Source organism: Copidosoma floridanum, unplaced genomic scaffold (genome assembly GCF_036245765.1).
Source record: "Copidosoma floridanum isolate Cflo_tuat_1 unplaced genomic scaffold, Cflo_Japanese_pri ptg000006l, whole genome shotgun sequence".
Taxonomy (NCBI): domain Eukaryota; kingdom Metazoa; phylum Arthropoda; class Insecta; order Hymenoptera; family Encyrtidae; genus Copidosoma; species Copidosoma floridanum.
Genome location: NW_028321883.1, coordinates 20,781,830 through 20,808,750, shown reverse-complemented (window position 1 = coordinate 20,808,750; position 26,921 = coordinate 20,781,830). Strand labels below are relative to the sequence as shown.

Here is a 26,921-nt window from a genome sequence, read left to right as displayed (position 1 = left end):
ACCGTTAACAGAGTGATTAAAACGTCGTTATAAACGAGGTATTTTTGTTTGGCGTTTATGTTTGTTGTTTTTTTCGGGATAGGACAAGAGAAAAAAAAAAAGAACGGATCAATGACTTTCCCCGACTGGGATAAGTACAACAAATAATCATTTTTTTTTTTTCAACAATATCTGAAATTACGACATCATGTAAAACGACTTGTTTGTAATTGTTGAATAATAAAAGAAAAAGAATTTTTTCCAGCAAACATGTTTTAACAATCTCTACCATGTTTGAGTACCTTCCAAAGGAATATTGGCTGTTCTGTCTGTGCATACTGAACGTACTCGAACCCAATCGCCGAGCCGTCACTTCAAAGCGCTACACCCGCTCCATACCGATCGGTATACGAACAAACGCCCCGACCCTTCGATCGATCATATAATTCACGTGCCGTCCACGTGATGGTTTAATTTTCCCGTGATCAAAGAGCAAATCTCAAGCCATTGTAATCCCACCTACTGTCGTACATACCGATATATCAAACGCTCGCCCATACCGATCTTTCATCACAAATGTAATACCGATCAGAAGCAGCATCGACACTTAAAAATCAAACGGCCATCAAAACCAATGCAGGGACAAAGGAAAAAAGGTCGGCCGTTAATCAAACGTTGCGTATATTAAGTATACATCCACGCACAATATTGTGCCCGATCGCTCGGTACCGCGGGAAGATGACCGTTAGCTTGGCCCGCTGACATACAGATCGAGACACTCGCTTTCTCTGTCTCCTCCTCTCTGCTTTTGGGGCGGGGGGAGTCTGGCACTGGTCAACCTGCACGTGCACAGGTGGATCAGGACCGGATGCTCTTGCCTCCTCGGGTATGGGAAAAAGAGAGGCGAGGAGAGGAAAGTAACAACCGCGGTGTATATATACGTATTTTACTCGCGAGGATGTGTGCCTTGTTGCGCTACATATATAATGTATAAGATGCCATCAGTGCCGGTTTTCGTGTTGTCTTTCCCTCTCTCTCTCTCTCTCCGTGTCTGGCTTGCTTTTAATCAACTGCTGACTTTTACTGTAATTTTTTTTTCTTTTTTTTTCGTGAGTCTTTTTGTCTTTGCTAACTTTTCGGTCCTCGTTCTTTTGTTCCTATTAATAGAATCGATGCCGAAAGAGAACAACAATCGGCCAAACCATCGATCGAAGCTATCGTCGATGGGATTTTTTTCGTTTTTATCATTAATAATCAATCACAGCCTACGTACGAGTCCCTCGAAACAAGTGCAGTCATTGGCTATGGGACCTTTTTTTTTCTCTCTCTCATCGATTGAAATCAAGATACATATCAATTTATACTGTAATGAATATATATACTTGCGTGCAGGTCTTTGTTTTTCTTTTCTCGTTGCAATTTCAAAACCAAAAATTTCGTGTTTGTACTCGGTGCAGCTTATAACTGTTTACCGCGACGAGGAGTATATGTATTTTATTATTGCGAGTTTAAAAACGCTGGGATGAACATTTTTTTTCCTCGAGAGAGCTCCAGTTAATCTTCGCTAACAAGTGTCCCACTTGCATGAATGTACAACGTAACGTGAACACCATCGATGAAAGTGACGGTTATCTATTATTTTAGCCGTTTAATTACGCTGACGTTAATGAATGGTCGATTATTCTTTTTTTCTTTTTTTAGACTACGTTTCACCTGTAGACCGTAATGCTTTTGACGGATTTACATTCGCTTTCTCATAACGCGCGTGTCTCATGAGAAAAAAAAGGGCAAAACTAAGGCGCATTGCCTGATTGTGAATTTTTCTATCTGTGTTTGTAACGCAAGAGTTTAAAAACTCAAACAAACTCATTATTACCCTGATTTCTGTTGGTTACTTCCACGTATCGACTAAACTAATTGTTTTTCTCTCGTAACGAGAATATTCAAATTCAATCCACGTACGCTAATACATATTCAAATGGAACTCGTTAAAGAAAAAAAAAAAAAAAAATAATAATAAATAATATGATTCGCTGTTCGTTGTAACGGGACGAGCTGCTGCGCTGTTGTTGGGAAGAATAATACGAAGAAGACGAAGAAGAAAGGGAAGAGGATCTCTCTCCCAGTGCGAAATTACTTCCTGACTACTCATCGTCGGATATTCAATAGCTGAAGGATGGGTTTTTTTTTTTTTTTTTTTTCACTCAACAAATGTACACGCGGATGTTGAATATCGAGGAGTGCCACTGAGATTGGAAAGTCGAGTTTCGGTTGACGTTATTTTCAGGTAGTCGTTGAAAAAGTTTTTACGGCCAAAATGAATTGCACATGAGTCCATGTTGGTAATTTCACTGTACTGTGAGTCGCAAATTGTGTTGTATAAGTATGTGTTAAAATTATTCGAATTGAAACTAATTCGCTTTTTTTTAAAGATAAAAAAAATTTGTACTTAATCAAAAGATGCACGTAAAGAAATGTTAAGGATTTTTTTTTTGATACAGATATACACTCGAGTTGGAAATCCGAGATGTAGATTACCGTGAAACACATGCAAATTGTCCAATCAACTCTGCAAACACCCGATTAAAAACAAGTGAGTTATTTTGTCACTCCAAAAAAAAAAAAAAAAAAAAATGAAAGAAAAAGTTCATCGATCTACAACCACACAATGATTTCACTTGACACGAGAAAAATATTTCAAGCTTGTACAATCGACAAAGAAAACGCGCAGTTGAAATATTGTTATCGTGAAACACAATTCTTTCTCACGTCTCTGACAATCACACGTATATATACTATACAGTCCTTTTCACATTGAAGGTCACGCAAGTAGAAAGTTACGCGAACATTCATCTCTCACATGTACACTCGTGTATTATCTCTAAGTAGATCATTACACCCGAGAGTAAATGTAACCTTGCTCTGATCTCTACAGATGTAATGAGATTTTTTTTTTTCTGTTTCTTCCAAACGTCAAATCACACAATGGCACACATTGTAACACGACATACCTATACCTCTACCGTATTCGAATGGCTTTGTTTCTCAATCGCAATTGCCGCAAAGCGCCTTGCCGATTTCACGAATTTCAAGATGATTAAAAATAAATACGATCGATGATAGAAAAACATCGCCCAGCACTTCCTCAAGAAACCCTATATGTTTCACCAACTAACGAAGTATATACATGTATAAGTATTATACTGAACCGCAAATAGTCCCTACGGTACAGGACTTTCGAAACCCAAAAGCAAAAAAGAAATCGGAAGGGACGGATATACACCCCCGCGAAGCAGCTTTGTTGCACATATACATACGGATCGGCGCACGAGGCCACGGATCGCAAGCTCCGTTGTGCATATATATGTTGCAAATTAAGCGGCTAACTCTTACGCGATACCGATCTTCGCACGCTCTCGCGCTTCTTCCGGTGCTCCGTAGGTACACGCTTGTGTGTGTGTGTGTTCGTATATGGATGTGCAGTGTGCACCAAGGCGAGGTCGTTCACACCATACACACACACACACACACACACACCAGGTTAACCTTACGGCATCGGCAAGGGAAGAAGAGATAAAAAAGCACGTGCGGGGGCTCTCGTCATGCCCGGATTCGCCTAATGATATGTAACGCGCGACGAGCCGGACGATCGACCTGTTATCGAGCCATTGTTGTGTATCTTGTGGAGGGGGAAAAAACGTCGGGATTTTTTGCGGATGCTGAGGGTTGAATCTCTTCCGAAAGGAGAGCCGATCGTTTCAGGAAAAATCCTCGGGGAGCGGACTCTCTTTTTCCCCGGCAATCTGAGGTATACGTAAAGTGTACCTGATGAATGTATTAGAGTGCTCTACGTCCGGCTCCTTTGATAAGGGCACTACTATGGGCACTTAGCACTTGAGAAAGGGACAAGGAAAGGGATGGAAGGCCTCTCATTACTGGGAGGGGAGGTAGGGGGAAATTAGGCAATTTTTGCTGCGAGAAGGTCGCTTAGGAGCATTGCGTGGTGAAAAAGCACATGTGAAAGACACAGAGGTACTTGCCCGAAAAAGTCGCACTGGCCGGGGATCAAACCACGGTCTCCCACGTGCCAATCCACGACCTAGGTAGCCGATTGAGCCACCGCGCGCTCAATGTATATATATATACGATACAAGGGGAGAAACTGGTTCGTCACCGTTTGTCCATTAGAGGCGTTCGCGGATGTAAGAGGCACGTCGGATGAAAGTCGCGTTAATTGCTTCTCTGCCCACGTGTACAGGTGTAGCTGTTCTGGTGAAAAGTCGAGTCGTCGCTTCGTTATACTGTAGGTACAATACACTTTGATGACAGTATATATATAGGCCTCTTATATCATGCGTATAAAACTTGCGTGTGTAATAAATGTCATCAATGAGAACAAATATCAAGCTTTGGTTCAACAATTATACAAATCGTATTTAAAATACACGATATCTATAAAAATACGTGATAAAATAATCATCTCTACTTTTCAGTTAATTTTAAATATCAACGATGATGAAACTCTTTTTTTTTTTTTGTTTTTTAATCTTTCAAAATGATACTATGTCATCATTCGATAAATAATATAATCGAGCTATCGCAACACATGTACATACCGATGAGTAGTGGTACCGTCAACATTTTTCATGCACATTAAAAAAAACGCACGCGACATTTTAAACATTTAATTCGAAACTCAAATCAAAATATGATAAACCGTCATTATTTGTTTGAACCTACATACTCTAGCTATATCCAAGAGAACAAAAAGCAAGTCCATCGTGGTAATGGTCTAAAAATATTAATGCTTATTTTAAAAGTTGTCGTCACTGCGCACGCATGTATACACAATACAATACGTACCAAAAGGAGTTTTTACACAACGTACAAATGACAAATGACAATAACGAACGTAATGCGTGTATGAATAGGACTTACGTTTTTTTTGTCATTGAAAATCTCATTCATATCTCTGAAAATCCAAATTTCATTGTAGTAAAGAAACAGTTAATCTCCCTGCAAGTGAATCCTCCTTCGATACACACCACAAATAAAATCAACCACTGGATCCTTGGTACGGCACAATACGCGCACACACGCATTAATTAATAGAAATAAATGGTAAAAACCAACCCGCGAATGTACAGCGCGAGAAAGAAAAAAAGACAAACAAACAAGACGAGCTGGATCGGTATATACTGCACAAAAAGAGAGAGAGAGAGAGAGAAGGTGAAGAGGAGCGATAGGCTCGGACTGCGAGGCGGGAATAAAGTAGTGCACCAGCTTTAACGTGTATAATATTTATACGTATCACGGATAAGCGCGATATACTCACTAGACGGCGATGCTTCGAACGAAAGTTCCTGGCCGGTGCAACGGGGCCTCCAAATGGAAAACTCCGCGACAATACCATCGATTTTTGCCTTGCGATTCTCGTCTATCTATACTTTGTAATCAAATTACTACTTGTACGTACACCGATGCCAATAATCGGTAGTAGACCAGTGCTGCCCGACTCGCTCGGGGTCAAAGGGTCTATGATTCGCAAACACGTTTTCCCTTTCATTTTCAGGTGTATATGTTTATGCCGGAAAATATATACACACCCATACGAAGCCTCGGGTTTTTGTATAAATCGGTGTACACTGCGGACGGGCATATAGAGAGAGGAAAGTGTGTAATTACACCCAAGTACAATTGTTACTTCTTGTTGTTGCGAATTTTTTTTGCGGCTCTTAATTTTTCTCGCTCGAGTTGAGGCGATGATGATTCCGCGATTCCGCGCTTTCGCAGAGGTTGCGCTCTTTTGCATCGGAAGACGTTTTTGTCTGTACTTTCGCGGAAAAGGCTTCGTACCGTTGGAAATTGAATTGTTTCGTACATGTCGAATTGTTCCATATGGGTTCGCGGAAAAAAAAACGATTTTTCGAAGTAGCTACATCAGCGAACACAACCGATTACCGATTTCTTTGCTCTTATACTTGTGTATACGATTTGAAATGAAAACCGATTTTGAAAGACGGTTTGTTCAGCAAATTTGAAATACGTATATCATCAAGCCGAAATATCGAAACAATCGCTTATTTATGTTATATTTATATATATATTATATATTTCTCAAGCGAAACGAAAGAAACCGTTAATCCTGTACAGATACGCGAGGAAAGCCCTGGCGCTAGGAGTCAATCTATTGGCGTACAGTGTTGTGGAATTTAATTAATTTTGCTTTCGCAGGATGTACCCACGTATCATTAGAAAGGGAAACTAAATGAGGACATCGTCTGGCTTACTTCCACATCGGCTGTAATGACACTCGACACGGACGAAATGACGAGTTTGGGAGCATTGATCGAAGTTATACTCTACTTGCTGTTGTACCAAACCTTTTTACGAGAGTGGATTTAACGAAATACTAAATTTACAGTGACTGTCAGAAATAAAAAAAAACGAACGATCCTCCAACTTTGTAACTGTCCAAGTAATGGTATTTTCCGAGGAGAAATCGTAAGTATGCAAAAGACGGAATTGCAGCTGAGAATCAAAATGCTCCTCCCCAATAGACTTGCGGTGTATTTTCGACTAACACCTTTCCTCGTTTCAACAGTGCGTATATATACAACCTTCCAGCATTACAATAACAAACTCAAGAAAATCCCGTGTAGGCACATCTCCAACGTATATTTGTATACGTACAAAAACAACGAACGAACGCTAACAAGCAATGTATGGACGGACATGCGAGTGTAGACGCGCGAGATGGAAAGGAGCTTCGACAATGATTGTACAGTACCTATCGCGCGTGTATACAAAACAAATAAGGATGTGACTCGCCACACATATCCTCTCCGCCTGTACACTTTTGTGCGCCTTTATTGGAATTCTGAAACTGTACATGCATATAAGATTCAAGTCGATTTCTATGCCAATAATCGAGCTTTTGTGTGTACGTGCTCGTAATTGGCGTGTAGGCGCACTTTCGCCGTAGGCGGCGATATAAAAAATTTAGCGTCCGCACATCTTGTCGTGTAACGTGTATGCAAACGCATTTTGCGTTAAATTGGTTTTTTTTAAACATTTTACTCTCGATTCACGTCGTTTCGACTTGTGATTAGTTCGAAAGTGTGGTGGTTAGTTGTTTTGTCACTAGGTTTTTTTTTTTTTTTTTTTTTTTTTTATATATAACATACGACAGAGGTTTCTGCGTAAAGTACAGCGGCAATCTTATCCGCCTCGAGTGTTAGTAACCGTTGATAAGCGAAACACTCGATGTTTTACACGCTGCTTCCAATTAGTGGCGATTTCGTTTAAAGAATTTGAAAGGTTTGAAGTGTAATTTTCTTTAGTACCCCGAGAAACGTAACTTTTATTGCTTAATTTTGAAAAATTAGAAATTTGTTTGTTTTTTTTTTTTAGATGCATTGGTAAACAGTAAATTCCTTACCACTTGGAAGAATGTCGGATTTACGGAGGAACTGTACTTAATTTTTCCGGAAAAACTGGTTGAAGCATATAATTGTCAATTTCCACTTGCGCGCAATAAATACAGTAATTTTCTGATAAAATATGCCTAACTAGATTCAACGGCGATAATTAATCGATGGAAAATTCCGCGTATTGATAAACATTTCGTACTAGTCGAGCACCCAAGCGTGTAATCATTTAATTTTCTTCGGTTACCGTATATGTAACTGTAAACCAAATTTTTCGTTGCAAAAATCGAAATTGACAAAGTAAGAAAATCGATGTTTCTAAAGGATAACGAAAATTATGGCAGACAGTGATAATCAATTTTTAATATAGATATACACCTATAAGCTCTGGAAAGTATCTTACGGCAGGTCCGATGAGTCGAAAGCAAACGTCAGTGGTGTATCTGTATAGATAAATATGTACGTACGCACGTGCGCGTTTACGCTCAATTTGCATATACATACTTATTTGGAATCGTCAGGTGTGCAGTTCTCCGTTGCAAACAAAATATCGCAATTAGTTTTAATGGGAGAACGAGCGCTTCTTGAAGGATTTCATGCACTTGTTGTTGCACCAGGCGCTCAGTATTAACAATTTCACGTACACGCTTAGCGTTACTCGAGAAAGTCCATCACCCACGGTGGAAGAGAGAGATTATTTTATGCTCAATACTTTTTTTTAAAATTAAGTTTGACGGTATTTAAGCAAAACCGTGTTAGCTTTCAACGTAAAACCACGATCTTGATTCTTAATCGACTCTATCTGATAAAAACATATGGACAGAATGAATGGACAGATTGATTTTTGTATCCAATGGATGTAATATGGTCTAGATACCGATCTGAAATACAGTACGTCTGTACAATCTATACGTATCGATCGTGTGGGTGCAAGAATTGCATGCAGGTTGTTTTGTCACTCGAGATAAGAGGGGAAAAGCCACTCACTCGGTCGCTACATGTCGAAATTAAATCCCACACGTATTATATGTATTAACATGTTACGTACACCTAAATGTGCGGGTTTCGTGTAGTCCAACTCTACAAGAGAACTATTGAATTCACTCGCTTTTCTTGTACTGTACCACTTTATTTGAATGACAAATTTTACTAAATTATTTGAATTAAAAAACATTAATATTAAAAAGAAGTGCCTATGCTCGTGAAATAACGTTATATTTACAAAGTGAAATCATGACCCAATACTGAAGACATAATCTTATTGCTATCAGACAATATATAAGCTATCAATCATATTTGTATGCCGAAAAAAAAAAAAAAAAAAAAAAAAGTATAGGATTGTACCGCAACAATAAAGTCAAGACATCCATCCAAATTATGTAAAATAAAAGTAATTGCAGTACTCCTGGCACGTAATGAAATATAGGCACAATAAAACGGGTGCGTGAGTATGGAAATTCCACAGAAACAGCACCACCAAGTTAGTGTCCGCATATCAAGTGTCCGCATTCCCTTGGAAGAGTCGAATGCCGATACGCATCTGGTGGCGGCAACGAGTCTTCGGTGCTAAGTACCAACGCTATACATATATACCTATATGCCTGCTTGTACCAACAAACTATCGATTGAAGTATCGAAGGTTGGCGCAGGATACAGGAGGTAAGTGTATATGTGCAACATGTGTTTTCACATGTGCCAGATCAGTACTTATAGAGCGCAGAGTTCGAAGATGCCTCCGCATTAAATTGGCTTCGGGACTGCGCTGGTGGTGGTGGCGGCTCCCCTTCTTCGTTCCCTCTAAGGGGCGCAGATTGCGACTCTTTATGGTCTCCTTTTTACCTTTACCGCCGGCACAATCTTTGTAAGTTTATATACACACAAGGGGGCTTTCGCACGTGCACCTTCTCGATTATATTGCCTTGCGACCCAAGTTGTTGTACATCACCCACTGATGGATCTTTTCACTTTAATGATGTTACCAGGGGCTCCTTTGATTTATGCCTCATTCGAATTCAGGATTGATCGGAAAGCAGGTACGTACAGTTTTTTTTTTTTTTTTTTTTCTACATCATTGGTTCAAATTATTGTTTTTTCGAAGGAATCTCGTACATTTCGAACGAGCGAATATTATATAGTCTTGTAGAGTTTATTTTTACTTGGTTCCATCATTGCAAGATACAGATATTAATAATTGATGACTTGGTTAGATTTTCATTGCCTACTGTATAAAAGTTTCCCACTACGAAGCAACAATTTTTTAAGACAACAATGACACCTTAATTGATTTTCAATATCTTGTTATTTCTGAACTTTCTGACTTTAACTAACGGAGATTGTCATGCCAACAGAGTCTTCGGAGCTGACATACCGACCGTAGTGTAGTCGACACTCGTCTATTTCACGAATTTCTAATCTCTGGACATTTCATTCCACTGAAACAAATTCGTAGGTAAGAAAAAAAAAAAAAAAAAAAAAAGAGAAAAACCAAAAATGAACCCAAAGCAAAATAATATACAATCATAAATACGTCAAGCACCCACTGAGATACCTTGTCTACTTTCTAATTTTACAAATCATATATTTTTCGTGCTGGCTAATAATCACAGTTTCTCCAAACTCATCAATCAGAATGAATGAGCATGTCGTTTTGCCATATAAATGTAACATGATGTTTTGCTCCACTACATGCTTAATAGTAGTATTAAAACACTTAATTTTGATGACAATTTTTCAAAGCGATTAGCACAGCACAAACATACGAAAAAACACACAACAGTACCTTGTTATCTGTTTTGCAACAAGGAGAATCCTCTTTGCATGATAGAACGATATAGCCGAGAAACGTCTGAAAAATATTTTTTTTTTTAATTAAAATTCTGTCCTCCATTTGAATAAATAACATAGATTTTAAATCTAATCATCAGTGGGCAGTATTTAATGTGGTAAATGTATGAAATTACGTAATTTCTTCCATACAAAGTAATCAGTTACACAGCAGCTAGCATTATGTGCTCACAAAGACACCGCCAACCGAACAATGTAAATTGCCATTTGTTTGCTATTATTCTTTTTTACAGCATAACTTTTTAACAATAAACCACTAAAAAACGTGAGAAGTTACGTTAAGCCATTATTGTTTCTTCGGTACTATTGCTTGTCTTAATTTAAGAAGTACAAGAATAGTGGTAATTAGAGCCGAAGCCACTGATATATTTATGTAAATAAAACAAACAACACCGCATTTTTATATAAATACATTAGTTCCCCACTCTCGTCAATGTTATATCTTTCATTTCTTGTAATTATCGTTATAGTAAGTAACATTTTTCAAAATCTTTTAATAAGGTATTTCTAACACTTATCACTGTTAAATCTTTAAAGCAACATTAAATAAAATTTTTTTTACGTGTCAATTGATTACGATGGAAAATAGTGTTAGGTTAACGTTAATCAGAAAGGGTCTCCAACTTTTTTAACGATGTAAAAAAAGCTCTGTTTTAAAAAATTTTTATTGAACTGCTAAAAATTAGGTTTATTTAATTAATACTGCGAAATTCTAATTTAAAGCCATAACTAATTTTAGTTTCTTTTCATTTTAATAGGAAACCGATTATTTTTTAAAATCATGCAACAAAACTGCTGTCTACATTTATTTATGTTATCTACAAATGTTGAAGGCAAGATAATTAGAAAAATGTCACTGGGTTTACTATTTCAGTTCGTGAAATTCATTTAAAATTTTCAAGGCTACTTGTTTTTTCGCTCCTTACTCAGCGAATACGAAGAGGTTGATAATACAGAAATTATTGTCCACCAAGATGGATGGTAAATCAAAAATGGACGTTGGCGGAGTGACAAAAAGCTACGTGTAATTGATTAATTCAACGTTTTATCAAGCAATAGATAAGTTGTACCTAATGAGACGTTCACGAATTTTCACGTAAAGATGATGATGTGGAAAGTTATTGTAAAACTTTTAGTAATTCAAGGTCAGTTACCGTATTCTTTAAATCAACAAAATTTTCATTGTCAATAACAAAATTTCAAATTATTGCATGTTAACCTAGTTGCCAGGACTCACGGATTTAACGCTGTAAGAGGACAATTTCCCTACCATGTATTTATTATGATGAAAAGCAATGACGACTCCTACAATATCATATCAGGTTGTGATGGTGCACTTATTAAGGAAGACTATGCCATAACAACTGCAAGTTGTTTAATGTCGTATCAAGCATCGTACAACCATACGTGGATTGCTGTTGCTGGAAGTATCTCACCTGATGATAAACACATTCAAAAGATTCCTGTCAAACTAAAAGGAATTCGATTTTTTGATGATTATCCACTAAAGTAAAACATTTACGCGGCAGCAAAATGTGTTTTTAATATAGTGTGAATTAATGTCCAACTCAAAATTAAATATAATTTCAGTAAAGAACTGGACATATCTATTGTGCCTTTGGAAAGAAAAATGAAAATCAACGAATTCGTAAATATCGTGAATCTGCCTGAATTCAATGAAAGTGTTAAAAAAAGTAGGGGTACTACAATGGTTGCCATGGATTACAAGCAAAGCGTAGCAGCCAATTATCTAGGAATATTTTATCTAAAATTTTTCATTGTTCGCATAATGGACAGAAAGTTTTGTAAGAAACTTAAAAAATATAAATTGTCTTATACAACAGTTAGACCTAGAGTAAGATTAAACAAAAATCAGATTTGCATGGCTCCTATGAAAAATTTTGGATTTAAAGTGGTAAGTACCTAAAAAGTGATAAGTTTCATGTTTATTGATAAATTATTTATTAATGTTAGTTTACAATTTTTTATGTTTTTTAGATTAAACAGAGCAGCCTTTTACTTCGTTATAGTCTTAAGCCTAAGCTTATTGGACTTGTCAACATACATCTTCGTACTTTCACTCAAATTTCGTTATACGTGAACTGGATCAACGAAGTTATAAATAATAATACATCGTAAATTCATAAAGCAAAAGTAAAAGATGTCTTAGAACAATTGCATATCGACAAACATAAGATAGAAGGTTTTTATAGGCTTTTTGAAAATAATTACTCACAGGCAAGGTACGTAGAAATCAAAGGTGTGTTTGAAGCGATGGTCCGATATGAATAATTTCAGTATGTAAAAATACATAAAAATTTATGTTAAACAGTTATTTGTTTATTATATCATCTACAAAAATTATACGTAGTCAAACTTAAACAAAACAAAAATTATTGAATAAAGTAAAACAATACACTAAGCAACGACCGCCTAAGGGAAAACGTAATGAAATTACACGTGTAGCAGTAAGTACTCCCCTATGCTATGTGTTAAAACCTACGTTAAATACCTTAAAACAGTTTTAAAAAGTTACACTTTTTGTCAATGTATTAAGTAATCTTTCATACAGTAGTTGAACAGACAAATATGTGATTAAAAAATCATGTTTGTACATTCTTATTTATCAAACATTTTCTGCGTTCTGTACATTTATCAAATATTCAGCACAGCTATTTTGTAATTTTATATATTTATACTTTATTTACACCTTAAACAACAAAAACTACAATTTATTCCTAATTTTTCAATTAAAAAAATAGTTGATAATTGAATCACGAATCAATCAGAATTATTTCCTTCATTGAAATGTAATAACTTTTACCCTTTTAATTGACGATCATAATTTTTAATTGCGATTTTCCTTAAGTAAACCTATGCCCATACAGATAGTCAAGCAGATATTGCTTATTGAGGTGAAACGAGATAAAAACGTATATTTGTAGTTGTGATTGATGCGACGAATCGAATATCTCCAGATAGTAGAAACTCATCGCACATACACATGTTAATGTATATCGAATTTGATATTCATGAACTAACGACTTCAAAAAAGACATCATATTTCATTTTCTTGTCGAGATGAACGCAGTAAGATTTTTTTTAGAACTTCTGGTGATTCAGGGTGAGTTTTTTTTTATTTTACCTCTATAACATCGTATGTAATAGAACCTCTTGCATTATACAATGAGATTATACTTGATTCTGAATGGTTGTAACGATTTTTACCATCAATATTCTACCATGACTATCACTCCTGTAGTATAGCCTAAATGAATCAGACAAACTTTACTTTCCTTACCTAAAATGCAAAGTACAACTGCCGCTTTGCGCCCACGGGCAAAAGTTATGGTTTCCGTACCTAATGGCGCATACCATGAGGGCAAGAACCAGGCCCAAGAGCGTCTTGTGCTTGCCCTAAAAGCGTACTAAGTGCAAACCATAATTTTCTGACCAAGGGCGCAGTAAACTCAAGTTCGTACTTTGCCACGTATTGACGTAATAAACTAATTCTAACCTAACATGTATAATAAAATTATAAAAATTAAATATTTAATTACATATTACAGGAATTGCTGGAATAATTCCTGGGTACTCCGAAGAAACAATATCACTATTTCCCCATGATAATAATATCTATGCACGAAGAGGACAATTCCCTTACCATGTTTTTTTTGGAATAGTCAGCGTTTATTCACCAGATTTTATTGAACGTGGTTGTAACGGGGTACTCATTAAAGAGGACTACGCAATGACAACTTTGAGTTGTTTAATGTCATATAGAATATATTATAACTATAGATGGTTTGTTTTTGCTGGTAGTGTAACACTCAATGAAATTGACATGCAAAAGATTCCCACCAAAATAAGAAAAATGCACGTCCATATTGACTCCATCACAAAGTAAGATATTCATCATTAACTGTGTATTTAAATGTATATTGAAGTGTAACTCAAAATTAAGTCCAGTTCTAGGAATGAACCAGACATAGCCGTAATACCATTGGAACGAAAAGTGATTATCAACAATTATGTAAATATCATAAATCTGCCTAAATTTAATGAAAGGATTTCCGAAAATGAGAATTTGACAATGACTGTCATGGACTACAGATGGAACTTTAACCCAAATAATCTAGGAACATACTTTCTGAAATTTGCTTCAGCTCACACGATTGGCACAAAAAATTGTAGATTAAAAAATGAAGAAAATGGTAAAACAGTTCATATAAAGCAATGTTGCGTTAAAGGAATTATGGTATGATGACAGTAGAAACAACCTTATATTTATTATCAGTAAATAAAAATTTTAACGTTGGTTTAAAACTTTTTATGTTCCATAGATACAAAGGACCAGTGTTTTAGTTAAAAATAGCTCTAATCCTACACTTGTTGGACTTGTCACAAAGAATCGTATTTCTTTTACTCAAATTTCGTTGTATGTAAATTGGATCAACGAAGTTATAAATAATACATCGCACACCTAAGCGCCAACCATCCCAACGAAGTACAAATAAAGAGTGCTTTATTGAAATTGTTAGATTAAAACAATGAAATCTGAGGTTTCTTTATGTACTTCTACGATCTGGACCAAACTATTTCATTAAGACTAGTGCCTCACAAAAACAGACATAACATTCTTTGTAAAAAAAAATAACTTTAATTTGCAATAAATCTTATGAAGCAATGACAATAACCCTTTTAAAAATTTTTTGTTTTTTTTTAACCAAGATCTGTATCCGTGTGGTTACGTACAACGTACAACGTATGTGTAGTTAACATTAAAATAACGTTTTGCTGTATGTATTTTGTTGTACTGATGGATACTCCAGACTAATATTTTCTGTGATAACATTATAATTCGAAAAAATATGTATCCGAACCAAAGCTATGTACTTCAAGTTTTACTTAAACTTTTACTGGAACGTCAGCTCAAACTATTACAAAATAAAACCAAAGTTGAACGCAAGGAGGCAATATAATATCGAATATCCTATATAACTACATATTCAGGTCAAATGTACCTTACAAGCGCCTATGCGACAATTCGTTAGTTTACTAAGCGATAACATCTTGACCCGAAGGAACTATACTTAATTGGTGTGTGTTTGAATCAGTGAGAATAAATAAAAATTAACAATAGTGTAGATCGGAGAAAATATTAATCGATGATCGGTAATGCCGGATTCTTTATGATTTAAAATGAATCCAAATGGACGAAAAATCGGTAATGGCTGACCTGCTTTACAATAAGTAGTACTAAAAAACTCTACGGAGAATGACAATGTAAGAAGAATAAAAAAAAAAAATACCTACACGCAGTAAAACTAGCAAGAAAATGTTTATTTTGAATCAAGATAGATTTTGTTTCAGAAATTTGAATACAATAATTTCCAAATCAATCGTTTCTAAATTAACTAAGAAAGAAAATAATGATTTTTGTATGTTTGTGCCTAAAGTCTGAACGTCGTTTTTTTCTGAGGGCAAAAATAACATTGTATTTAATTAGTAACTCAGTAATCGGTCATAATTACAAGACATAACATTTTTCTTTTAATTTGCAACTGATTACGATAAGTTTGGACTTAATAGATTTATAAAGTACCAGATTGACGGATTCTTTTGTTATTCTACGTAAAAACAGCTATAAAATGATAAATTAAAAATAAATAATTTATGTAGAGTAGTCTGTAAGGCAGAAACTTTCAAGTATACCCTTAAAATGTACAAATTTTCTTTTTTTTCATTAAATTTATGCCTTTTAACTGTCATTTTATTTCAACAACAGTAGTAAAATTTATTGATTTATTTATAGATTTTAATTTACCGTATTATAGCAGCACTTGACGTACCCAAATGTATAGTAACGCAGATATTGCTAGAAGCGAAACGAGATAAAGAGGTATTAGAAATTAATTTTACATTTTGTCAAAGAATGTGTAGTAATTATAAGTTGTTGCTTATGTGATTAGTAAAACGAAATATCTTTAGATAGTACACGCTCGCACGTATGCATGTATACCGAAGTTTTGTAGTATTGATGACCTGACTTCCAAAACGGCATCACTTTTTATTTTCTTGTCAAGATGATCGCAGTAAAAATTTTTGTGGGGCTTTTGGTGATTCAAGGTGAATTTTGTTAAACTTTACACTATTGTATTAGATAGAAGTTCATTCCTCAGGCTATTAGGTAAAAACGAAATTTTAATCGTTATTATAGTAATAATTAACTTCATTGTTTCATTATTACTACTACTCCAATACTATAGAGTAAAGAATTAGAAAATTAAATAGTAGTATTCGTATCTGGTGGTACATGTCTACGGAACAAGCATAGGGCCCGAAGTACCCCTTGTGCTTGTCCCGGTTGGATGCGCACCAGGTGCAGACCCTATTTTTTACGCGTGAGGGCGTAGTAAAAATTCAAGGGTAAAAAAACTTCAAAGTAAGAAAATTTAGTATTTACATTGGCCTTTTTCAACCTTTGGACAAGGTATGAAGAGAATCTATCATGGTAAACGTCCAAAGATAAAAAAGACTTCTAACAATAGAGATACTACTTTTTTTTACTTAACATTTTTAATAAATCTTTATTGTAAATGCACAATTACACATTAAAAGAATTGCTGGAATAATACCTGGGTATAAAGAAGAAATGAGATTACTATTTTCCCCTAATAACGCCGAAAGAAGCGACACTGGCGGTAATGCACAGAGGGGACAATTCCCTTACCATGTTTATTTGGGAATAGTCAGCGATTATTCATCAAATGTAATTGAACGTGGTTGTAACGGGGTACTCATTAAAGAGGACTACGCAATGACAACTTTGAGTTGTTTAATGTCATATAGAATATATTATAACTATAGATGGTTTGTTTTTGCTGGTAGTGTAACACTCGATGAAAATAATATGTGAACGTAAATTGGATCAACGAAGCTCAACCCAATGAAGCTTAAAGAAAAGATTTTATTTCTAATTTGTTGAATAACATAACTCAAATCAGGGATTTTTTTATCCTCTTCTATGGTGTAGCCCAAGTTTTTTATTAAACTGACTTGAAATTACTCTTAATGGTGGTGGTAAAAAAAACAAAGGACAACTGAAAGCCAATGCTTGATGACTGAAGTTTTCTAAGTATGTTAAACTTGAAAAATAATAAATAAACAATATAATTCGTTTTGAACCATCCTTATTTTCCTCAATTATTCCATACTATTTGTTAAATACGTTCATGACACAGTTTATTTTAATAAATATTTTTAAAACTTTGAAATGATATTCGTAATACCATAAAAATATCACACTCAAAATTTTACGTCGTTTAACGTACCGTTGTTAAGATATTTAAATTGTAAAAAATCTCAATTGACCATGTGTTATGGAAGAATCGCGAAAAATTGAATTTGTTAGAAAATGATCGGTATGATTCTCGTAGAAAATTTTTTTGTTTCCTCAACTACTATTAGATAAACAGTGTATAAAATTTTTTGAGGGATCCACGTATTGGTCTTGCAATAAAATGGTACAGGAGAGGTGAAGTACATCCACAGCAAAACAGTTGCCAGCGTTGCTGCATGCATGTTTGCACTCCCCTCACCTCTCTAAACTTTTTCCCCTTTAACTGTGCTTAAGTCCATAAAGCTTCTACAATGACACCTAACGGGTTGAATTTAAATTGCAAAAGTTGTTGTTAAGCAACGAATAACACATCTTTGTGAACGTTTTTTGTAAAACCAAGACGTGAAAAAAATTAGGTTCGAATATTAGATAAAACAACGTTCGTGTATCGTAAAATGTTTCACTAAAATATAAGCCTTTGGGAATAACCAGACAAGCATTATCGTGCGATAGTGAATATCACATTAAAAACCATTTTGCTGTATGATTTCACTTATAGAAATTTTAATCTCATATTTTCAGTGACGACGTTATATTTCAAAAATACAGGCATCCAAGCAAACTGTGCACCCGAAAGGGCTGATGTTCAACTTTATTTTAGTATCCAATATTTATTTCGTTTATTCACACTATTTCATAAAAATACCAAAGTTGAACGCAACGAGGCAATAATATCCAATATCTTATACAACTACACATTCATGTTAAATGTACCTTACAAGCACCTATACGACGATTCGTTAGTGCACTAAGCGATAATAGCTTGCCCCGAAGGAACTATACTTAAATCGAGATGGATTTTTTTTCAAAATTTTAAAAATTATAATTTTCAAATCAATCATCGTTTCTAAACCTACTAACAGAAAAATAAGCTATTCGAAACTCTGCTTAAAGACCAATGAAATGTCCATGAACATTACAATGAAGTAATAAGGTACACAAATTAATTGAGTCTTGGTCAGCTCGATTATCAAACACCGGCTTTCCTAAACATGTGGACATATACTTATGACCATTTCAACGTTATTCGCTCTCTAACCTAGAAAACCAAACGTTATTCGCTCTCTAACCTAGAAAACCAATGGCTGAATAAGGTTCGAGGCCATCTCTTTTATCTAATCGCTTAACGAACCACAATCTGTGGCGCCGTATAGATGAGATGAACTTTCCGTCTCATTGCTAACAGTAACAATCGTGTGTGCACCTCTTCCTTCTCTACCCCTTCAATTGCAATATAGTTATAATAATTAGTGTACCACGCAACGGGGAAGGGAGAGTATAAACGTTTATATTATACGAATCGCGGTGCAGTACATAAGTGAACAAAGAGTGGATTATACTGTTTAATTGGATGAAGAGGCGTGGGGCCGTTATGCGGCTTTTATATACATTATATGTAAAAGAGATGAGAATACCCTGTACACCGAAGGCATGGTATCAGCCACTCGAGTGTAATAACCATGTTCGTTTGGGCTGAGCAAACAAGGAAGTGAAGGGTGGAAGGAATAATATTGTTCAAAGCACGTGATCGGTAAGGAAATTCAGGGGAAAAGAAGGAAATGGTGCACACGATAGCTTCCGTAAAGACTAATCGCCATAATTTTCATAAATCGTGTATACATGTGGATGTATACGCCACCTTTACATACTACACCCCCCATAATAACAAAGTAAGTATAGTACAGGGATTTTTTTTGACATACAAGTAAAAGGGACACAAAAAAATCCATGTATTTACCGTTTGACGTGAAGAAAATCTCGCGCTTGCAGAGGAAAGAGGAATTGGATGAAGTTTGTCAATGAAATCCAGTCGTGCGACGACGATGACGATCCCGCGTAGGGGTAAACGCACCATCTACCGTACACCCGTAAATTCACTTTATTTTGTTACCATGATTGTAAGACAATTTGATACTAAATATTGACTCAGTAAATTTTCAACTGTTATTTAGGATCTCAAGAGAGCACTGAAATTTTTTTGAGGTGTAAGAGCTTGTTAAAATGATTTTATAATAAAAATATGAAATAAAAGTCGTGTTCCTATTTCCGTACTGCCGTTCTCATTACCGGACCCCATCTACCGTACGCGTTCCTATTACCGGACCCCATTCACCGTTTGACGACAGATTTGACTATAACCTCACATTTTTGTTTACAACTACATATCGATCTCAGTGCCTGCTACATAAATCACGATGAAAATGTCAAAAGCAAAGAAAGATGGAAAATTGAAAATTAAGGAAAAAACGCCAAGTCAATTATGCAATTTAAAAAGATAGCAGACAGAAAAATCAAAAAAGAAAAACAATTACAGAGAGAGAAACTAAGATTAGAAAAAAAAAATAAAAAATTACGAAAGCAAGAAGAGAAGTTAAAAGCCATTGTAAATAGAAAAAAAGTCTGTTGAGGAAGATTTAATGGACGAGACAGAAGTTATTAATTTACAAAAGCAGATTGGAGAACTTCAAGAGAAACAATTAAAATTAAACCAAAAAAGAAACAAAGATCCATCATGAGTAATTTTTGTAATGCAAGTTATTCTTGAATAATTTTTGCCAAGTGATGTTTTATTTAGTATTAATAGATTTAATTGTCGTTAAGCTGAAACTAATCTAAGTTTAATTACTGCTTGTTTATATGAAATAACTTATTTGCATTTATTGAAAAAAAATTTATTCATTAAAAAGATTTCTGTTTCATATCATGAGATATTATTGCTTTTAAATATTTTAATTAGACTGACAAAAATCAGTAAAAAAGCTTAAGACTATAATAGTAATCAACTTACGATGTTATGAATATTCAAGAATAACTTGCACTACAAAAATTACTCATGATGGATCTTTGTTTCTTTTTTGGTTTAATTTTAATTGTTTCTCTTGAAGTTCTCCAATCTGCTTTTGTAAATTAATAACTTCTGTCTCGTCCATCTTCCTCAACAGACTTTTTTTCTCTTTACAATGGCTTTTAACTTCTCTTCTTGCTTTCGTAATTTTTTTTTTTTTTTTTTCTAATCTTTGTTTCTCTCTCTGTAATTGTTTTTCTTTTTTGCTTTTTCTGTCTGCTATCTTTTTGAATTGCATAATTGACTTGGCGTTTTTTCCTTAATTTTCAATTTTCCATCTTTCTTTGCTTTTGACATTTTCATCGTGATTTATGTAGCAGGCACTGAGATCGATATGCAGTTGTAAACAAAAATGTGAGGTTATAATCAAATCTGTCGTCAAACGGTGAATGGGGTCCGGTAATAGGAACGCGTACGGTAGATGGGGTCCGGTAATGAGAACGGCAGTACGGAAATAGGAACACGACTTTTATTTCATATTTTTATTATAAAATCATTTTAACAAGCTCTTACACCTCAAAAAAATTTCAGTGCTCTCTTGAGATCCTAAATAACAGTTGAAAATTTACTGAGTCAATATTTAGTATCAAATTGTCTTACAATCATGGTAACAAAATAAAGTGAATTTACGGGTGTACGGTAGATGGTGCGTTTACCCCTATAAACTTTTAATAGTTATGCCATTGATATTTTGCGATCAAGAGATTTCACCCACAGAAAGCAGCGATAAATGGCACATTGTAGACAAAAACAAACATTTTATCACTCTCTTTCTCTCTCTTCCTTAAGTAGTTACCTATAAAATTTTAATACGACACCAGGAAATGTACTACCCGTTTTTTTTAAATATGCGTCAGTGACAGTAGATTAAATATCTACGACGAACGTAGTACCGACGATGAAAATGGCACCTATAAAAAGTCACTTTCCAACGCACATCGACGTCTTCCCTCTCCCCTACGCAACCTAGCGGGGGATAAAAAAAACGGTAACAAGGCTATATTTCTTCGCACCATCAACTATTATTATAAATACACGCGTGACAATCGAGACACATATGCGAGTTTTCATATACTTCATTAAGAGCTCTCTCCTCTAAAACTCACGTACGAGTCAAAAATATAATAATAGCGTTGTGCCATTGTCGTCCCATTAAGGACGCAGAGGCGACGTGATCGGGGCCTCCTCTTCCTGTCGCGTGTGCACGTATACATGCGAGAGTCAAACATTTTGGCCTCAAGACTTGCGAAACCGACGGGTAGTCTGAAAAAAAAAAAAAAAACAATCTATGGCGTTGGAAAAATTGTCAAATGACTCCGTTACGAAACAATGGCTCTAATAAAATTCATGCGCACATTTTGCACGGGCTGCAGCCGAGCGAGTAATGTCTTTTGAATTGTAAGTTGGTTTTTGCACAAACTTTGTTTTTTTTTTCAATATCAGTGATCAACGCAGCGTTAAATAAAAAAATTTTTTCTTCAAGAAGAAGCAACATGAGATATTTTTATAAAGGTCGAGCGCATACTTGCACGTTTGTTTTCGAAAAATGAGCAATCATCAAGCAACATCGGACTGTCTTTGATGCATACAGTCGAAACACAGCATAATTATCAAGCACCTCAATATCACGAGATAATACTATACACGTGCACACCGTAGGTAGACGCGTCCTTCGCGATGGATAATCAAAGTCCCGTTGTAAAAATTTTCCTTTGTTATCCAAGCGAAAAAGAGCCCAAGTATTGCAATTCACGTTAAACGCGAAAACATTAATTATTCAGAATAATGAGCTATACTTGTTACCTTGCTTTCCGAGCTGCATAAGTATCCGAGTATAATTCAACCATCGTAATCGAGCCTTTTTTCAAATACAACAACGCATTCCGCTAAATGTATAACTCATTTCACATAATATGAGCTTAATTATACTTACACCACAGACTAGTTAATTGATTTTGTGTGCATACAAATATTATTCGCTTTGCGTCAATGTATGTATTATGTAGAGTCTATTTCTACAGAGAACCAATTGGAATTTAATGAAAGCTAAATTAAGTATATAGGTGACAGTAATTAGCTGGTATATCACGGTAATTCAAGTTGTTGTCGATCGATTTCAGTTTATGGACCATTCAATGGATCTCGATATCATTTGGAGAAAATAAATAAGCTCACTTGCAAACATTTATAGTTCAGTTGAAATAATTTATGGTGATTTCAAGCGACAAGCGAGCTGTGAAAACGTCGTTTTACGATTTGCAAAATTCATTTACGCACCCATACGTACCATACTATTCTAAAAACCATCGATTCCATTACTATACCTTCCTCTTTTATCCAATGATAACTCTTTGTGACAAAAATCAGACGATTGAAAGAAATCAAAGTGCCATTGCGGGTGGTTATAAAAAAAAAAAAAAAAAAAAGAGAGAGAGAGAGTGTACATTCTACGCGAGAGATTTTCATCTCGCCCCTTACTCGATCCGCAAGAGAGTCGAGGAAGCGCGTCCCACTTTTACTCGTCAGCCGGTATAAGTACAAGGTACACGTGTTGTACAACAAGAAAAGAAAAAAGCCTGCCTCGTTGCCAGTCATCTCTCGTTCCCTCTGCCCAATCTACGGGACCAACGTATAGTCAGTACGGCGGGGGATTCTAATTAGGTTTTAATAACGATTTTCTCGACCGATCGTGCGCCGAGCGAAACGAAAAGAAAAAGCATCGGGACACCTGGGTAAGGTTGAAGCTAATTGCCGCGATTTGCAAAATATACATTGTTCACGATGATTCGGCCTTGCGAAACCACGCTCGCGTCGCTTGATTAGGTCGTTCACTCGTTGCCGATCTTTTTTTTTTTTTTCCGCGTAAGCAGATGTTGCGCGACATCGTTAAAACCGTGTTTTCGCCGATCGTAATTGCTGGGGTATGCATACGGTTTTGGAATCTCAGGAACGGCGCAACACTGTGATTTGAATGCGAAATCGGTGTACCTCCGCTCACTTGCACTCGGGGGCGACGACGAGCCAAACAACAAAAGCCCAAATTGCTGCTCGGGCACTTTCGGTGAGAGACAGCTGCGTTTCATCAATACCACGTTTTGCCGATCTCGACAAATTTGGTTGGCTCACTTTTTTTCCCCCCAGACTCGTCATCGAGCCAATAAGTTCGCAGGTACACTCCAAAGCGAGCCGCAATCCATTACCCACTAATCACGTTTATAAAACCGATAGCGATCAACAGAGCCGCGTATAACGATCGCGATCGACTCTGCAAGTAGATGTACATAAGTGTACACCCGTGCCCCTGCATCGGCCCCGTTTTTTTCTTCTCTCCGGCGCTATAATGTATACACACATCACTATTACGAGCTCGGACTGTAGGTATATCTTTATTAGTGAGTTACATAAAGAAGCAACGCCGCCTTTTCTCCTTCATCGTCGCGGACAGGTGTCAAGCCCGCATGATGGTTTTTTTTTTTTTTTTTTTTTGTGCTCGGAAGGATTGAATGGTTGCACAACGAGCCGTAGACGCTTCCTCTATGGGAAATTTTTTTTTTTTTTTTTTCCTACACAAGGTACAACTGCACGCGCCATTCGCCAAAGATAACACTGGAGGGAAACGTTGTCGCTCGCGAGAACCGCTCTGCAATTGCGTTACGCGCGATGGTGGATTATTGCCGTGAATTTTAAGACTCTATAACTAAAGGATTTATTCATCCCGATGGTGAGAATCCCTTTGTATCGGGAGTAAGTGCACGACAACTTTTACGGAGCTAAATGTCGCGCAAAACAAGAGCACGAAAAAAATGTAGGTAAATAAGCACGTGTGCATCATGTACATGGTACAAAAAGAATAGTCAAAGAGTGCGAGAGTTAAATTTACAGTATTTATTATCTCCGCTCCGGATCAGCGTGTACATAATGCTTACAACCGTTGAGGTGAAACGGCACCGCACGCGAGCACAGTACCCTAGTGTAATGAATAAGTGATAATAGGATGGAAAAAAAAAAAAAAAATTCAATACAAAACAGTAGAGGAACCCATGAATCGTTGTGTCGTGTATATACAGTTCTAGTGGCACAATTTCGTATGGGTACGTTTATTTGGGTCGTCATACTACTTATTCAAGGCTTTGCAGTATACAGTTGCAAAATCCTAATCGTTCGCGCGTACGCGCGTATGCTATGCTTTTTAATCAACCTCTATAATGGCACAAGTCATCGATGGAGTTGCTCAAGTTACTTGTATGAAGAGAAAAAATACTCATCTGACTTTGATCGTGCATCGTCAAAAATCCAATTCTCGAGTCTATACATGGATCTCAACTCACCTGAAACAAAAATAATAAAAAAATGCACCATTAGAATAAAAAAAAATAGGAGAGATAGAGGGATAATACACTGTTATTTTCATTAGAAGTCATTGCGTTAACCATATACAAGTGTCATAATCAATTACAGTAAAAGAGTAACATTCATAGTTTTGCCGTGGCTGATTCACGAGCGAAAAAAAAAAAAAAAAAAAAAAAAAAAAGAGAGAGAGAGACAAGCGTAATTTAGCTGCTAGCCGGGATATATAGCGCGAGACGGAGCGACACCGCGTTCTCACGATCTAGTTACTTTTTACGAGGACGTGGGTGATTGCGTGCGCTCATAGTACATATAATAAATGACACGTGCTTTGCGTGATTATCGCTTGTTTTTTTTCGCGAATGCGACATTAATATTTTCGATTCACACGTATCTGTGTATACACCGCAGGCTTTTCCTAAGAGAAAAAGTACAATCCGTGTAATAATACGATCTGCCGCGCTCGAGCGAGAAAACTCGTGATTAAAATCACTTTGTAGAAATGGAGCAAAAAGTTGGGACGATATAACAGCTCCACGTTTGCAATAGCTGCGCAAAAAAATAAATAAAAAAATAAAGAAACGCACACGCGTGTGCAGAGACGATTTCTCTGTTTAAGATTCAGCAGGAAGCTGAAAGAGTGCGTGAAATCCGAGGAAAGCCGCTTGCCTGGTGATGTACGGGTACACGAGCGCGGACCGTGACGGACAGAGCCGAACAGATGGACGGTGAGCGATTGCGAGTACATGTGAGGAGGAGATACGGGAAAAATCGGCTTGGATCGGTAAGGATTTTCGTGTTTTACTTTGATGAGTGGATGGGTGGGTTCGTTTGTAACGCTGTAGGTATTTTTTAGTTCTTACGAGCACATGGTTTTTCGGCTACAGGCCGATTGGACGAGGAAATCGGCACTTCCCCGAGTATATAAAGTGAACGACGGAACGTCGTTTTTATGCGGAATTGGATAATCTTGAAATTTATCAAATGGAAAGTGTTGATGTAACTCGACGTGCACGTATAATTACCGACGAACCGTTTGCCGATTTTTATGGCTTTCGAATGGAAAAAAAAAATCGGTAAAAATCGGCATCCATATCTTTCCGTTTGATCATCGTACATTTTTATGCTTGGTAACCTTTAGGTATACTTACGCTCACAACTAATATTAATAAACCCATGAAGTTCCAGCTGCGTCCCAAGGAAGCTTCACAAAAAACCGTTCCCGAAACGTCAAAGTCATACCCGCACCCCAGCTTTGTTTTCAATGGATGTATAGTGTAGCCGCACCATAAAAACAAAAACAGAAAAAAAATCGACACCAGCCGCGCTCAGATATACCCTAATACAAAAGCGCCAGTCAATCACACGTTCATGCGCCTATATACCCACACCCGCTAATCGTTACACTCGTAGCAAATTCACGAGCCTGTAACCCATACCACACGTCAACTTTACAACCGGCCAAGAGTCTCGCTAATGAAATTTGAGCTCCCATAACCCAGTGCTCGCGCAGTAAACTCCCCTCCTGTTGTTTGGGCTGCGGCTGTATATAAGGTATATTTTTTTTTTTTTTTTTTTTAATTTCTCATTTGAAAAAAAAGCCACTTTGACGAACAGCGACCGCTGAAATTTCCAACTTGATTTAGCACCATTGTCCAGCTGTAATTTATAAATCAATCGCGCATTATCGTGCCTTCCTCGTATAATTATTTGGATGAAAAAAACCTTTGGTTTCAAAATCAGCGATAGCAACCCCCCCGGGGCAGCCCTGGCATCACGTATATACATGTATAGTGTTCACACGCGCGTAACCTGCACCAGCGTCCGAACGGTCGGTCGTAAATTTTCAGCGCGCAAGTATATATGTATATATAAATATATGTGTATATATATACGTATACATAATGTTGTAAGGAAGAGGAGAGGAGGTCGTTTGAAGAAAAGGCCCGCCGGCGTCGCTGTCTCTGTCCTTCTCTCCGCGGGAAGCTTTTATCCGGTCGTTGTCGTCGTCGCCTCTCCTCCGCTGATCCCCATGGGGCGACTTTCACGCGCGCGTTTTCAAAGATGTGCGTGT

At 36.5% G+C, this 26,921-nt stretch overlaps 1 protein-coding gene across 1 annotated transcript in view; it reads right to left on the bottom strand.

The window, feature by feature from the left end:
• Positions 1–26,921, bottom strand: part of LOC106639460 (uncharacterized) — a 79,496-nt gene that overhangs the window by 11,603 nt on the left and 40,972 nt on the right. Inside the window, exon 7 of the mRNA XM_089598241.1 lies at positions 10,189–10,254. Within this exon, the coding sequence (XP_089454367.1) occupies positions 10,189–10,254 (66 nt within the window). The remainder of the gene's footprint in view (positions 1–10,188; positions 10,255–26,921) is intronic.